A 16,825-nucleotide genomic window follows, 5' to 3' on the forward strand; every position below is an offset into this window, starting at 1 on the left:
TTCAGTATGTGGAACAGTACCTCCATCGTGGCCAGATAATTCGAACTAAGAACGACTATCAGTCAGGACAGGGCCGTCTTGAACTGTGGCTTGAGAATGCTGAGATCATTCTCAATTCCACAAATACTTGTACTGTTGAAGCTGTAAGAGAGTATGGGGAGCAGCTTAAGGTAAGTTAGATGACATGGTCACAGACAGCTTACAAAATGAAGATCAAGGTTAGAAGAACCTTTTAAGACCAAAGTTGGTTATAGTGAGGGTCATACTTCATGCATTTATGGCCTTTGTTTAGGCTCATGATTGCAGATCTTTAATGGAGTAAAGTGTTGAAGCTGTGACAAGAATATAATTGCTCTAGCAGTGATAAGATATGTCGTAATTTTGCAATTGTCTGCAGGTCTTCAAGTAATGTCAGGGTTGATTTAAGTTACAGATCTTTAAAGTAAATCAGAATATGATCTTCAAATCTCTAAGCTGTATATTATCTTATATTGATTATAGAGTTAAAAGAAGTATATCAGAATTAGATTATAGTAAACTGTGTTCACAACTAGCTTTTCTGATTTATAAGAATGTTTATTTAACTTCCTTCAAGAAATTGAATGCTGAGATTGAGGAAATGGAGATACTCTTCAAAAATGTTTCTAAGGCCTTCCAAACTCTTGTCCAAGACCTGTCACCTGATGAGATTGAGAGAATGATGTGGTCTCTCAAGCAAGAAAAGGAAGAGTTAGTTAGATATAGAGCAGTTATTCCTCAGAAGATGTACATTACTACTCAAGTGAGTTTTATCATAATATTGATTGTAGGTTTTACCTATATCTGTATTTGAACTTTCATTAAATACACATAGATTATATCTGCATACAGAAATAGATAACTATATAGGTTTTTTATATGGTTATCCTTTTGCTGTAATGTATGCTCCCTCTCGTTGCATCATACATTTATTAGATATCCTTAATATCACTTTAATAATGTTGTATAGGCATGTATAACATAGTAATTTGTTATGTTTATTTCAGTTGCTTGAAATTGATGGCAGATTATGGACAGTTACATTAGATTTTAGTGTATGAAATTATTACTACTGCCTTCAGTAATAATAGTTTCATTATGTTGATGTCATCCATTAAGTTCATTTCACCTGATGATTCATTTGTCATTAATGTGTGATTGTAGATAAGTGGTTCTGTAACTGGTTGATTGTGTTACATCTGTCAATGATGCCTTCTCAAAATGGTTTTGACTAGTTTTTCCTTATGATGGCCGAGGGAGCACCTGACAAAGTCAGTCCAGATGTACCTACCTGCCATATCCTTGCACATTGATTTAAGGCCTTCTTTCAGCAGGTGGGAAGATGAAAATTTCTGGCTGGCCATTGAAAGAAGTATACTTGATGCTCATCCAGCAACATGATGATGATTTCACTTAAGCCTATAGTTAACAGTTACATACCCATTTCTAATTATTATTATTTGGCCTTTGAGTAAATTTATTTTGTATCAATTAAATGAAGCGGTAATATAGTTATGTAGAAAGAATAGATGTGGGAAGACTTCATACAGTGATGTGATTAGAAGTAGATGTAAGAAGAAAAAGGGGACAAGGAACTCTTTATCAAATGATAATGCCACTTGTTTTCCTTCCTTTTCAGATTATAACACAACTGGAAGCAGTTGAGAGTGGAATTATGGAAGTCAACCATTGGCTTGATGAGGCAGAAGCTCTACTGGACTCATTTACACTCCATGGAACAAGTGAAGATATGCAGGACCATCTTACACAGCAGAAAGTAATTTTTTCAATATTTGAAGTTATGCTTGGAAAAGCTTCTATGCCCTAGTTTTCCCTTGTTAAATTGCAAATCCTAGTGTTGTTAGTGGGACTTGTTCACTATTTCCTGTCAATACCCTCTGATATTCCAAGAGAACCTCAACTTTAATACTGTATTTCATGCTATCATATTTATGTTATTGAGAAAATTATGCAGTATTATTTATGAAATTGAGGGAGTCTTTGGATAATGCATCTGAGTGCCCTTCAGGTATTTCATTTTGATATTGTCTAGCTGTGAGTTGTCTTTATATGCCCATGTGACATCCATTCCCAGTTTTTTATTCTAGTTTATGGAGAATCTTTGAATGTCTAGTCAGTGTTTTCCCTTGTACCAAAGAGTGATGTTTCAGCTTTTGTATATAAAACCATATTTTTATTTTTGTGTATACTTCAGTCTCTGGAGGTAATGTTTGATTTTTGGATGAATTGTTTTAGTTTTTGAACCCTGTTTGGGAATGCTATCTTTTTTTACACCCTTCATCCCCATCTTTGGTAATGGAATCTAGAGGTTTGTAGGTAAACAGCAGATGATAAGCAGTGATAATGAAATAATAAGTATCTTTGTTGCCTCAAATAGAATGGAGATGCTGAGACACCCTTTTCCTTCATCGGCCCCAATGAGACAACAAGAAGCCAGCTAGAGAAACATAGGGTAGGTTTTTTACATATTCAAACAAATCATAGGATTGATATGCATCTTACTGTTAAACATCATCCGGTGAGTTTTACTTATGTTGTTAGCAAACACAACTTATATTCTGTCTTGCTTTGATACTTAAGTTTTTGAATCAAAATACACTTGAGGATAAATTATTCTGTCCAGAGATGTAGATTCTTATTGCAATTTGCTAGTCATAGTAGTCACTACATACAACAAACTTTTTCATTACACAAGTTGCTAATCACATGACATTTCATTGCTTGAATTAGCTGTATACAATTACCAAGAGTCTAAATAGTTTCTTTATCAAAATGGTAATAGAACAAGATATCATATAAGATATTTAGATTTCACATCAGTCATCTTCATGATTACATATAGCTTCAAGCTGTGTGTCAGGAATAATTATGACCCTTTTCGTAAGCCAATAAATTAGAATGTCATTCTTGATTATATTGATACTTATCATTGTAATGAGAGTCCAATCACTTTTGTTATCTTTTATATGACCTAAACTGGATAGAAAGTTTGCATATACCTAATCATAGCTTTATCATGTAAGAGCAGGGCAATGTGGGATATCCAGTATTGTGATGGATTTTATCAGCTATTTATTTAACAGGCCTTCTTTTCCCGCCAACTGTACTACAAGTCAATGCTTGACACTAAAAATCGAGTGTATCAAAGTCTCCTTCGGACAACAAATGGAGGTGAAAATCTTAATGTCCAGGATCTCCAAGAAAGGATAAATGAGCTTAATAACAGGTAAATCAAATTGAGGTTTATATAGAAATTGAAATTCGACATTTATTGTAACTCATCAAATAGATAACTGTTCCTGTGGTACATCTACCTCATTATTGTTGCATTAGAATGAGTCAGTGGAATACATAAGGATACTTGCATACAAAATTTTGTATAAGTTTAAAATTTATTCTATTTTTTTATTAGATTCTCCAAGGTGACTGCTGCATCTGTGACATGGGAGACTCGCATGAGTGAGAGCATACGCTGTTGGCAAAGCTTTAAGGAGTGTGAATCAGAGGTCACAGAGTGGATAACAAATGCAGAAAAATTATTCCAAGAGAAAGCCATTACAACTAAGAGCTACTTAGAGACCCACAAGGTAGGCTAATGGGAAAAGGTACATTAAAATCTCTGGTATCAGATTTTTGTAGTCTTTTGATGTTGCCACAGTAAGAGAAACTGTGAACATTTACATAAAAGGTGCAGTGAATAGCATTTATTTCTCTGTGCTCTGGAAGTAGTATATTATTTAAATGGAATTTATGTGCATTTTACAGATCATTTCTCAATAAAGAATATCCATTATCAAAAGTAAACAGAAGCTTGGTGACAATTGTTTTGTAAGCAGAAAGCATACTTTTATGATCTCTAAGGCTATGGATAGGGTATCACCATGTTGCATGAGTTCTAGCATTCACAGTATGTTTGCTATGTCCTGCCTTGTACTTAAAGCTTTTTTTTTTCTCTGGAAACTCTTGGAGAATATTGTGGGCTATAGGTTCTTTAGCAGCAACATATAAAGCATGGTGTATTCAGTGAATTAGATATCTTTGTCCGTGCTCTTTAGTCATCTGATGTTAAATTCACTAAGATCATTTTTAGCAAAAAAAAAATAATTGGGTTAGAAAGTCGGTCATCCCTTGTTTACTGTTTGAAGTAGAATTTATAGCACAGGCAATTAATTACTTCTCTCTTCACTTGTCATTTTGCATTTATGTAAAGATTTTCATAAACTTTCTTTTTTCACAAGTTTGTTATTTCCCACAAGAATAACAATAATAAAGAGTACAAATAAATTATGGTGTTGTTCATCATAGTCATATTTGAATTTGATATGCAAACTGACATCAGCTGCCGTGAATTGCTGTTCATTATCAGTTGAAATGTGTATGTGAGTGATGTGCAAAAGTATTTACACATTAATTGATCTTTTAAGTGTTCCATATTGAGCTTATAGGTGTCCCTACAGCTGATTTTTTTAATGCATTATGTATGTGTAGTTCAAATATTTAAGTACAGATGTGAAAGTCTTATTTATCTGAATTGTAGTCATGTACATGTGTATAAACATTGATTTTGGTTTCCTGAATTTAGGATTTCTTCATCAATGCTCCTGAGCACCTCCTCTTGAAGGTGATTGCAACTGGTCAGGACTTAAAGAATTATGTAGCTGAGTCTGAACAGGATGCCATTAGTGTGGCCATTAAAAGTATACAGAAGCGTTGGGATGATGTCATGTGTCATGCTCCACTTCACCTGCTTAAGGTAATAACTTTCTGATCATGAAACCTTTTGTAAAGAGTTTATGATGAATTTTTCAGGGTGAAATTATTTTATTAGCTTCACTTTAATTTCAGTAGCAAACATGTCAAACATTTCTTGTAAGGTAACCTGGTTTTTAGAGGATCACCTAAAATTTGGAAAGCAGGAATCTCCTGGTCAGCTTGTGACTTTCCTTATGCTGTACATGATATAGTGAGACAGGCTGATTGGAGTTTGAGCATCACTGGAGAAAACCTGGAGGAAATGGAGTTTCAGAAACTTGGGAGAGTACAGAGCCATAGGAGTGAAAGTAAGCCATTGGTTGGATGAGGGGGCGAAGGTCATGGGTGTAGAGAGGAAAACTTGGAAGGAGAGGTCTGTCTTTTTGGGTACGTTTGATGGTAAAGTAGTTCCGCTGGTGCTGTAGAGATGCAAGGCAAGGTTCATAGATGAAAAATTATGGAAGTGGATGGAAGTCTTGGAAATAAGACATCACTTGGAGTGATGAGGATTGATCGAATACACACCAAGGTGCGAGAGAGGTGTTGTGATAAGAAAAGTAAGTATGAGAGAGCTGAGGAGGATAGGTTGAAATGGTTTGGGTATATGGGAAAGATGAGTTAGGAGTTGTCTGACCTAAAGGTCACAACATGTGTGTTGTAATTAGAAGGAATGAGAGGAAGGAGGAACTGAAGACAAGATTGAATGATGAGAGACGCTTTGAAAAAGCATGATGATGTGAGATGTGCCTGGGATAGAGCAAATTGGAGCACCTTGGTATGTAGAGGGTTGTGTATTGTCATTGGGCTTAACCAGGCATATGAAGTGATCAGGGGAATCCATAGAAAGTTTGAGCAGATTGGCAATGGACAAAGGGGCTCTACTTTCAGTGCATTATACCTGACAATCAGAGAGTGAATGTAAGTGAATAAGGCTGTTCATCTATTCCTACCACTATTTAGCTCTGCAGGAAAAGGCAATCATTTATGAAAAGAATAAATATACGTATGCATATGCATATAGAATATACTACAATGTATATCATATTATATATATTATAGGTAGATTATTTTTTGATATCTCAAACTCTGTTCATATATTTCTTTCAGTTGGAGTTCCGCCTTGATGAAAATACATTCCAGATGTATGTACGAGATATAGATAAGGAATTAGCGGGTGAACAAAATGCATACAATAAAAATGAGAATGTTGAAGCCATTAGAAGAAAGCATGAGGTGAGTATTTTTTGTATATGAGTGCAAAGTAAGAAACACACATGGTTCTTATTACGAATAGGCAGTGATCTGTGTCACTCAGTGTACATCATTATGTTATATCATGAGCAAATTTCATTTAGGACTGATATAAATACATGTAGTTTTTCAAGGTTTTGACCACACAATTTGTTTTATACAGTAAAGCATTCCTTTCAGTAATTGCTTCTGTGATAGATAGAATGATTTACGTTTTGTGTTTTAATCTTCAGGAGTTCTTTGCTGAGGAGTTGATTTCACGCATTGAGGAAATTTTAGACAATATGGATGTAACAAGTCGTGATTATGGGCATAAGGTAAGTTTTATTTTACCAAGCATTTTGCAGTGAAGCATCACAGTGTTCTCAGTTGCTGTGTAGTTATGTAGGTGTGTTTGTGTTTACATTACATTCAACCCCTAGTAGTTAATTCAATAGTTAATCTTCCAGATTAGTCCCTTTGATTCAAAGAATTATTGAATAAGTTCACTTGAAAGTAACAATTAATGGTAAGAATTATGTTCCAACTAAATTTACTTGATTGGCCTTAGCCACTTCAAATGGCCAAAAACTAAACTGTAGTCTCTCTATGAAATTGTTTTTATTATAATTTGGCAAATTATGTATACCATGACATCATGATGTGCATTGGAAATGCTTATATTATACCACATGATATAAGGAAGATGTGATTGAATATTTGAGATATGCAGAGTAAATAGACATCAGCTGGCAGAGTTATATGTCACCTATGCAGCAATTATCTATACTGTACGTATTTTGCATTGATTTAGGTAAGTTATATAATCATGACGTTATGATATGTGCTTTGCCTTCTTGTTGTCATACTGCATAATATATGGAAATTGTCATGAACAGATAGATAGGTAGATTTGCCGTTTTCATAAGAAGTTGGTATGATTACATTTGTGAGGATCCCTTTCAGTTGCTGAAAACTAATGTTTCTGCGTTTTATAAACTGGAAAAATCATCATCGATATTTTTTTGTTATTTTGTATATGCCAGTTGACTCATGTCCAATTTTTGATTGAATATGTGATATTCTGTTGATACTGGCATATACTGTATAAGATGCACTTGTACATAAAGATTTACCACAATTAAGCCTGGTACATGGTCTTGTCAGGGATAGCGCACTCATTCTTGGGTGTACTTTTTGCTGACACAGATGGATTGTTCATTTGACTAGTTTGACTTAGCCTGTTGGCTGCCTGGGTAATAAAGACTGTGAGCTTTAATGCATACCTAGATTTAAATAGAAAAAATTTGTTCTTCAAGCGTTCAAGATAATTCCAAGACCATGCACACTTACTGCATATATAGTTCTTCTCACAGGTCAGGGGTGTGTATAGTTACTTTTAGGCAGACGTGTGGCAAGATTTTTGAAAAATGTTGTATATATAATACATGATAAAACCATTAATGCCCCAAAGTATTGACTAGTCATAAATGTTTTTGTATTTACTTTAACCAGTATTGAAAAGATTCTTATAGCTGTAGTTTAGATATTGAAGTAATGATTGTGCCTCTATTGACTTAACTTTGAATTTACAGAAGAATGATAAAGGGTTAATTGAAGACTGCCAGCGATGTACTGCACAGTGGTTAGAGTTACAGACACGTATTGGCACTATGGCCTCACAATTGGACCAAATTCCTGAACGATGGAGAGAATATGAGACCAAGTAAGATGTGCAGAATTCAGTCTCTGTAACAGATGTTTTGCATTCATCCTAAATGTAATTCAAAATGTGTTGATGTACAGATAATGCATTTCTTTTGCACTAAATGAGATGCGTACAACAAAAATATTTGCTATCTTTTTATGCCATTTACTTTTTAGCTCTTACTGAAATAGAAGTGTATTATGCTATATACCTTTTCATTCTCACCCCAGTTTCCTCTTTTGTGAGGTTTTCATAGTGCTCAGGAAGCCAGTGACAGCCATTTCCACTGGGCAGGGCCACAGTTCAAGAAGTGTGATGATGTTATGTGCATGTCCCATGTGGGATAAGCATAGAACACTTGAGGAGTGAGCATTCAGTGTGAAAGTTGCACCTTAGGCATAAAAGAATTTTTGATATGTGAAATTAGTGTTTGTAATGCTGGGGAGATGGTTGATATCCAGATCATAGATGAAGAAGGTGTAACTCATTTGTGGCTAGGGAGTATACTTTCAGCTGGCTGTACTTAAGGTTGAGTGAAGTTCAAGACAGGGTTGAAATAGCAATCATTTAGTGCTTGGTAGGTAATGTCACTGTTTATATATATTTTGTGACTTTGTCTGTTTGGAAGGGTTGGGGTGGGGGAATCTGCAGGTATATGTTGTTGAAGTATGAAGCACAGGTAAGCTTTTAATCTGTATTGAGGGGTTAATGGTTGGTTATGGAGTGGTTTTGATGGAGATAGTCTAGTACTGTTGCTAAAACTAGAGTGCTGAGTATATTAAGGTGATATCTTATTGAAATTATTTATGTTCCATTGAACAGGGGTTGAATGTGTATGGTTGCTTGGCACCCAGTGATTGCTCTGCGTGCTTTGTTTTGTGTGTTTTGCAGCTTTGTTTGATTTGCTTTTCACAGAGTGAATTGTTTGTGGAAGATACCAAGGGATTCTTTTCTTGTCCAGATCTAGTATTAGTAAATGTTCTAAGGGTGCTTGGTTTGTTTATGGCCTTTGTGTTCATTGAGTTCTCCAAGGAGCAATTCTTTCTTGATCCCTCCTCAGTCTCTTCCTACATGTCTTTCCAGGGCCAGGTCAAAGATTAGTGGTGTCAAGGCTGTAGTGAAGTTGTAATTGTCAAGGGTAAAGTGAAGATGCACTTGTCAAGGTTAAAGTGAAGATGCATTTGTAAGGGCCCATGTTTGATTAAGGATGTAATCAAGATGGCCTTTAAACTAACATATAAGGTTCAGGTCAAAGGTGAGGAGTGTCTAGAATGTAGTGAAGATGTGTTCATTGAGGTTGAAGTAAAGATGCATTTGCCAAGAGTGAAATGAGGATGGACTTGGTGGGGGTTAAGTGAATTTAAGTTTATCAGGAATGTTGTGAGAATGCTTTAGGTGTCTTCCTATAGTAAACATGAAGGTAAGTAATCATACAGAGGGAGACGATATATTTGCTCACAAATCTTGTCATATGTGATTAGTTATTACTTTCTTTTATTTGAGCATTATACATATACTTCATGTTGCAAGGATACCATTACATTTGTTATGAAGGTAGTATCTTCAAAAAAATTGAACTTTAAGATTTAGGAACTCCTGTCTGTTTACTGTAATTGAAGTCATTCTTCCTGTTTATTTCTTTTGCCAGTGCTTCTCCTGACATATTGATTAACCAAAAAATGATAAAAACAGTGCTGAAGAGTGAATGCCATGACTGCAGTTGGTGGAAACTGTCCCAAACTTGAAATTGTTGGAATTTGATCCTATTGTTTAGCAGTTATCAAGTCATTTTCTGACCAGTGAGGAATTGATGGACCACCATAAGCTTGCCTGCCTTGCTTTGAGCTTTAGTCAAGTTGCTGATATCATAGATTCCCATGAGAAAGAAAACAAAGAATAAAGTTAATTTTTGTTATGTCTTATGTTATTTAGACCTTTTAGTAATCTTGTTGATGAGTATATCCAGAGGGAGGAAGAAGTTTCAATAAACCATACCATGAATTACTTGACAGAGTTGAAGAAACAGTTGGATGGATGGATGGTGTTAATGACTGCCTGAAGGAAGTAAACAGAGAGACATCCAGGGCTGAAGATTATGAAAAGCATAAGGACAAATTTGTGGTAAGCAAATAGAAATTGTAATTGTTTGTAAGACAAGCATAAATATGGAATGCCAGAATTTTTTTTTTCACAAACAAATTTTAGTGTGGTAGAAAAAGATAATATATCATCAAAAGTACTCGGTTCTTGCTGTCAGTGGGCTGAATCAGAACATATGAAGCAGTTAGAAGTCAATGTATGCTGATATTTACTTACTCAAGTATGGTAACCAGCTATTGTCTTGGTTTCCAATTCATTGTGCTGATACTTCTGTTTACACTTTCTAGGTCTTCAAAACATTACCAGTTCCACTAGTTTTTGAAGTAATCAAGAATTTATGAACATCAGTGCTGCTTTTTTTGCCATATTGTTATCCATACTTTCTTTGAATTTTTATGTTGTATAGATTTGAGTTACTAATGCCTCGTGTTTTCTTGTATCTTCAAAGGCTATGTGTGGTGATATGGAAACTCGTCGGGAGTCTATGAAGTGGCTGGTTCAGATGCTTGATTCCTTAATCACTCACATCCCAGAGGAGGATGGCCAGTATGAACAACAGAAACTGGAGTCCCTTATAGCTCGGTACAAGGCTCTTGTTCCGACTATTGAGTCAGCACTTAGCCGTACTGAAACTTACACCAAATGTTATCACTACCGTGAAGATATTGAAAATGTGGTTGCCACACTAGAAAATATTAAAAAGCAGAGTGAAAAAGATAGTCAGCCAGAGAACCTTGAGTCAGTTACACAGCTCATTCAAGAACAGGAAGGCATTGTCCAGCAACTGGAGAACCAAAGGGACAACATCTTTACAACAATTCAGCGAGGTAAAGACCTCTCAAGGGACCAGAATGCACCGCTATTTGTCAATGCGATGTTACAGACGCTGGAGGCCAAGTGGAATGAAGCCTACAATGGTTCAGTTGATAAGTATAACAAACTCAAGAATACTCAGAAAGTTTGGTCTGATTACTCTGACCAGAAGAATGAAATTCTAAAATTGATAGCTCAGGCTGAATTAGAACTCTCAAGTATAATTAGCCACAATAATCCTCAGCAAGTGGCAAATGAATTGAGTAACAAGCAGGAAATGAATGAGCAACTCAATGAAACAACTGATCAGATGCTTCGTAAATTGCACAGCCACTCAAATAATCTTGCTAAACTTGCCAACCCAGAGAGAAAACCATTACTTGAAAAGGAAGTCATTGAAATTGAACAGCGCATGCAAATGGTTATTGATACTGTCTCAGAAAAGATTGAGTTCTTGGAACAGTTAAATGTTAAGTGGGTACACTTCACTGGAACCTTACAGGAATTAAAATCTTGGTTGTCAAATGCTCAGAATGTATTAGAGCGTCTGGTCACTCTTGAAATGGCTCCTGAAGATCGAGATTCACAAACAGGTGAGCTCAAGGCCAAGATCAGTGAAAAGATGGCTGTAGTGAGAACTTTAGAAGAGGAAGCTGAGGAGCTTTTAGAAGGAGAACCATCCAATGATGCTTTGCAGTTCAGTGCTGAACTAAGTGAGTTAAAAATGGACATAGCTACACTCAACAGACACACTGAAAAACATGCTGAGACTGTTCAGAATGATCTGAAGCACTGGATAGAATATCAGAAAGGAATTCAAGAAATAAAACCATGGTTAGAAGGAGCAGAAACAAAGGTTGCTGTAGGTATGACCAAATCAAATTCTTTGCAGGAGGCTATTCAATCCTCAGAATTAGCCAAGGAATTTGAAAAGGAATGTGATGACTGCCTAGAAAAGCTGCGTTCAGTATCATCTAAGAGTGCCCAGGTAGCTCGTATGTGTTCAGTCGTGGATGAAATTGATGCTCTTCATTCTCGGTGGACTATTGTCCATGATGTTGCTCTGCAGTGGAATGAAAGGTCAGAAAGTCTTCTTGTTGAATGGGAAGATTTCAATTATAAATGTGATGCTGTGTCTTCATGGGTGCATCAAATGGAAGAACGCTTAGAGAAGGTGACTGAGTATGCCCCAACTGTACTGCGTCTGGAGGATCGGGTCAGTAGTCTAAAAGATATGTTAAAGGAAGTAAGCGAAAAGCAGACAGACCTCATAAACCTCACTGCTATGGGTGATCGTATATCTGCTGGGATGGGTACAGAAGGGAGTAATTTGGTTAAGACTTCTGTTTTAGATCTTAAAAACCTGATTACAAAGTTAAGTGATGAAATGCTTAAACTGAAAAATGAGTTATCAGATATTATGGTTGCCCGTCAAGAATTTATTGTTAAAGTTGAAAAGCTTGAAACATGGTTGAATGACTTCAGTAATAATATAGATGAGCTTGAGGATATTGATGTAGATGAATTGGATGGTTGTCCAGATCTAATTCACCGCTTACAGCAAGAGCATGATGAGAAACAACATGAAGTGACATCTCTGGCTGAGGAATGCCGTGACATAGGTGACCGTTGCACTGGGCGGGATCGTGATGACTTGTTTACTCAGTTTGATGATGCAGAAGCCCGCTTTGAAAGCTATGGGGAAGTGGTAATGTCTAAAAAACCCGCTGTTCTAAAATGGCGGGACTTTTGTGAGTGGCAAGGTAACACTGACGATGCTCTGAAAGGAATTAATCAGCAGCTTGACGCCAAACCAAACCTTAGTGACTTATCACAGATGAGAAAGGAATTAGTGAATCTTCAAGAACAATGTCGCTCATGGGATGATGAAGCCTCATACATCATGGACCTGTGTAGAAAGAGTTCTACAACTATCAGAGACCCAGATACTGGATCTGTAATAGACATTGAAACAAAAGTTTTGGAATTTAAGAAGAAGATGGACCTGTTGGATAGTCATCTTGACAGTCGACAGGATCAGCTGCAGCAAGTTAACAGCCAGTGGGAAGCATTCCACCGAGTGAAAAACCAGCTTTGTGAATTCTTGGATGGTATTACAAAAAGGGTTACTGATCAAGAACTGACACAAAGCACATATCTAGGAGTTCAAAATTTGTTGGAAGCAGTTGAAAGTGCTCTTCATGAAATGCAGTCACAGCTTAAAATGAAGGACAAATTACATGACTTAGGACATGATTTGATGTCCAGTGATTCAACTCAGTTGGTATCTGTTCAGAATGCATTAACAGCTGCAGATGGAAGCTGGGATCGTGCTCAAAATATGTTATATGAAATGCAGACTAAATTTACTAGCATCACATCACTTTGGAAACAATGTACAGATGGACGTGAATACTTGCAATCTGCAATGGCAGAGGCTGAACGTAATGTTGAAACACTTGATAGTAAACCTGCAGAAGCCAGTACTGTGCAGACCTTAATGAATCTTTGCAAAAAGACAACGGATACATTGCGCAAAACGAGGCCTCAGCTTGAGAATTTCATTTCAAAATCACAGCATTTAAGTCAACAGTTAGATAGTGAGAAAGGATTTGATTCCAGTTCTGTCCGTCAACAGTCACAGGAAACTCAAAATAAGTGGCAAAGTGTGATTGACCTTCTTAATCAACGTTCACAAAACCTTGAGGGTCAACTTGTACTCTGGAAGCAAATTTTGCATGGGCGTGATGAAATTCTTTCATGGCTTAGTGATACTTGTGAAGCTTTAGATGAGACTCAAGTGGTGCATGAGATGGAAGCAGCAGTAGAAAAGTTAGAAAAATACAAGAATGAGCTCTCAAATTACGAAAGCCTCTTCCGTAGCCTTCAGAGTCGTGCCAAGCAGCTGGAATCATTGAATGGTGGAACTTCTATTGGTAGGATTGAAGAAATTATTAGCACTCTTACAGCTGAATTTGAACAAACAGAATCGGCTGCTTCCAAGCTAGGTATCTACCTTGATGATATGAAAGAACAGGAGTTGAGTGTGTATGAGGATATCAGAGATATCAGTGAATCACTAACACAGGTTCGTGACAGACTAATGAAGTATGAAGACATTACTGGAGATGACAAGAAAATTCTTGCACGCCTGGAAATTGCCAGAAAAATTGAGTCTGAAATTCAGCAATATAGTGAAAAGATCAAAGAAGTGAAAACTCAGATTGAGGAGCTGAAGGCAAGTTTCAAGGGCTTTGAATCCAGTAAACTGATCAAGGAATACACTGCTCTTCAGAAAAAGTATGAGGGAATAATAACCCAAACAGCTAAGGCATGTAAGAGTCTCTATTATGTCATTGAGAAGCACTATCATGATCGACTTTCAGATGTGCAGAGATTTGTAACTGTTCACCAAGAAAAGATTGCCTGGTGTCATGCTGAACTAGGTAGTGACAGATATGGTGTTGAGGCCAAAATATCTGCTCTTTCAGATGTCAAGGCAAGCCTTAAATTGGGTCTTTCAAAGAAACAAGATCTTGAAAATTGCCAAGAATTATATGAACAAATAGTAAATGCTGAAGAACGTGAGAATATTCAAGAGGAATGTGAAACAGCCATATCAGAACTTGGAGATTTAAGTAACAGCCTTGATATGTGTGAAGCTTCACTATCTAACTGCCTGGCTTTGTGGCAACAGTATGAATTAATGACAGAAAACCTTAGCTCTTGGTTACGTGAAGTTGAAGCTCGTGTCCGTGCAGACACTACAAACCAGATTGATATGACCATGGTGCAAGAAAAGATTGAGGAGGCAGAAAGTCTCTTGGATGAAGTTAACAGTCATGATGATGAGGTGTGTGAGCTCATGGAAAAAACAGAAGAGCTCATGGAAGTTAGTCCTGAATCTAGGGCAGGAGAGTATGCAAATCAGATAAAAACTAGAGTTCAAGCTCTTATCCATTTCTGCAACACATTCCTTAACAAACTTAACCAGCTAAGTAAAGACCAAAAATTGTACAGTGAAACAATCATCAAAATGGAAGACTGGCTTAAAGATGCTGAAGAAAAGCTTCAAAACTTTGAGCAGATGACACGAAGTGGAGGAAAACCAACACTAGCATATCAGTCTAAATTACATAACCTTAAGTCTTTTGTGGAGGAAAAGAAAAATGGTCAGCAGCTCTTAAATGCTGTGGTTGAACATGGAGAAGCCTTGTTCTCAGCTATTACACCTGAGGGACGAGACAAGATACGTTCAGACCTTCGTACTCTTCGGGACACTTGGGAAGCTCACCTTGACAAAGTTAATCAACTCTATAAACATGTAGAGGGTATGATAATGCAGTGGTCATCCTTTGATGATAACTTCAGCCAAGCTTCAAAGTGGTTGGAGGAAATTGTGCGTCGAGCTGGAACGGAGTTTGACTTAAAGCCATCTTTACCAGACAAAAAGGCTCAGCTACAACATTATAAATCTGTTTATCAAGATATTAATTCACATGAAAGTATGATCCATGGTCTTAAGGAAAAAATTGAGTTTTTAACTGATGATGAAACCTCAAAAACTGTCGACGACATGATTAGTCAGTACCAAGAGCTGGTTTTGCAAACTCAGCAAAGAATTGCATGTTGTGAGGAATTTATTCAACAGCATGAGACATACCTACACAGCACAGAAAAGTTCCGGGATTGGTTAACATCCCAAAAGGCTGAACTTGCACTGTGTGCAGATGTGTCACCTGAAAGCAGTGATGTCCAGATGAAAATGAGCATTCTTGAAACACTGGAGATGAGTGAAGAAGAAGGCATTGCTCTTTTGGAAATATGTAAAGAAAGTTTAGAGCTGACCCTTAAAAACACTGACTTATCTGGACATGCAGCAGTGAAAGCAGATTTAGAAGCTCAGCAAAGAAGCTGGCGGGTGCTACGGTCAGAAATTGCTGAAGGAAAAAGAAAAGTGCAGGGTGTTATGTCACAGTACAATGAGTGTGAACAAGTTGTGCAGTCATTAAAAGACTGGCTTAAAGCTACTGAAATAAAGGTTAAAGACCAGTCTCTTAAGAGTAACTTAGAAGCTAAGGAGAATCATTTGGACCGTCTTCGTCAACTTGAAGAAGAAATTATTGACAAGGCACCAGAGATCAGTGAAGCTCTCTCTCAGGCTCAGAGCATGGACAGTGAAGGCAAACATGCTGTTCAGATTTCTCAGTTGTCCTCTCGTTACCAAGCTTTGAAGAATGTGTTGAAGGAAATGATGAGTCGGTATGAACAGTTCATTCGTGAACACCGCTCATTTTTAGAAAAATATCAAGAGTGTACTGAGTGGGTTGAAGCAGTAGACCATGATTTAAGAGAGCATGCTGAGGTAGTAGGTGACATGAAGATTCTACAGATGCGGCGAAACAAGGTTGAGCAATTAATTGAATTGAAGTCAAGCCAAGCCAACAAAGTAGATGCTGTTCTTGAACTTGGTGAGCGGTTATATGCTCATACAGCACCAGATGGTCGAGAAAATATTCGTCAAAGTCTGCGTGACTTACGAGAACATTGGGAAACCTGGTGTGATTCAGTGACCAATGCTGGTTTGACTCTTGACCAATGCCTCCAACAGTTTTCAGACTTCTCTGGGGCACAGGAGCAGCTCACTCGTTGGCTGCGTGATGTAGAGCTAGCTATGCAGCAACACACTGAACTTAAGAATTCTTTGCAAGAGAAGACTGCTCAGTTACAGAACCATCGCTTAGTTCATCAAGAGATTCAGGCTCACCAGAGTTTAGTAGAAATGGTTTGTGAGAAGGCTCAGACACTTGTCAACCAGACTCAGGACAAGACACTGAATGTTTATATCCAGTCCATACAAACACTTTTTCACAACATTGTACTAAAGAGTAGGGATCTATTGGACAAGTTAGATTTATGTGTGCAAGATCATGCCCAGTTCAACACACTATGCAAAAGCTTTGGAGACTGGCTTAATCTGCAGCGGGATCAGCTACACCTCTGTGCAGATGTTTCAGGCGAAAAATCTGATATCATGAAGAAACTAGACAATTTGAAGGTAAAGAGTGCACATTTTTGTAGATTATTATAGATAACTATACTATACTCAAACTTTACAGAATTTCACATGACTAAATTATAGGACCTAATTCATTAGAAATTCTTAATTTAAAACATTTTGGC

At 37.0% G+C, this 16,825-nt stretch overlaps 1 protein-coding gene across 1 annotated transcript in view; it reads left to right on the plus strand.

Moving 5' to 3' along the window:
- Nucleotides 1-16,825, plus strand: part of LOC139747586 (uncharacterized) — a 333,338-nt gene that overhangs the window by 71,425 nt on the left and 245,088 nt on the right. Inside the window, exons 15-26 of the mRNA XM_071660031.1 lie at nucleotides 6-170; nucleotides 596-781; nucleotides 1,658-1,795; nucleotides 2,417-2,491; nucleotides 3,123-3,265; nucleotides 3,452-3,626; nucleotides 4,622-4,792; nucleotides 5,899-6,024; nucleotides 6,276-6,359; nucleotides 7,617-7,747; nucleotides 9,742-9,850; nucleotides 10,278-16,700. Coding sequence (XP_071516132.1) covers nucleotides 6-170; nucleotides 596-781; nucleotides 1,658-1,795; nucleotides 2,417-2,491; nucleotides 3,123-3,265; nucleotides 3,452-3,626; nucleotides 4,622-4,792; nucleotides 5,899-6,024; nucleotides 6,276-6,359; nucleotides 7,617-7,747; nucleotides 9,742-9,850; nucleotides 10,278-16,700 — 7,926 coding nt within the window. The remainder of the gene's footprint in view (nucleotides 1-5; nucleotides 171-595; nucleotides 782-1,657; nucleotides 1,796-2,416; nucleotides 2,492-3,122; nucleotides 3,266-3,451; nucleotides 3,627-4,621; nucleotides 4,793-5,898; nucleotides 6,025-6,275; nucleotides 6,360-7,616; nucleotides 7,748-9,741; nucleotides 9,851-10,277; nucleotides 16,701-16,825) is intronic.

The sequence above is a fragment of the Panulirus ornatus genome, chromosome 5, assembly GCF_036320965.1.
Source record: "Panulirus ornatus isolate Po-2019 chromosome 5, ASM3632096v1, whole genome shotgun sequence".
Lineage (NCBI taxonomy): Eukaryota > Metazoa > Arthropoda > Malacostraca > Decapoda > Palinuridae > Panulirus > Panulirus ornatus.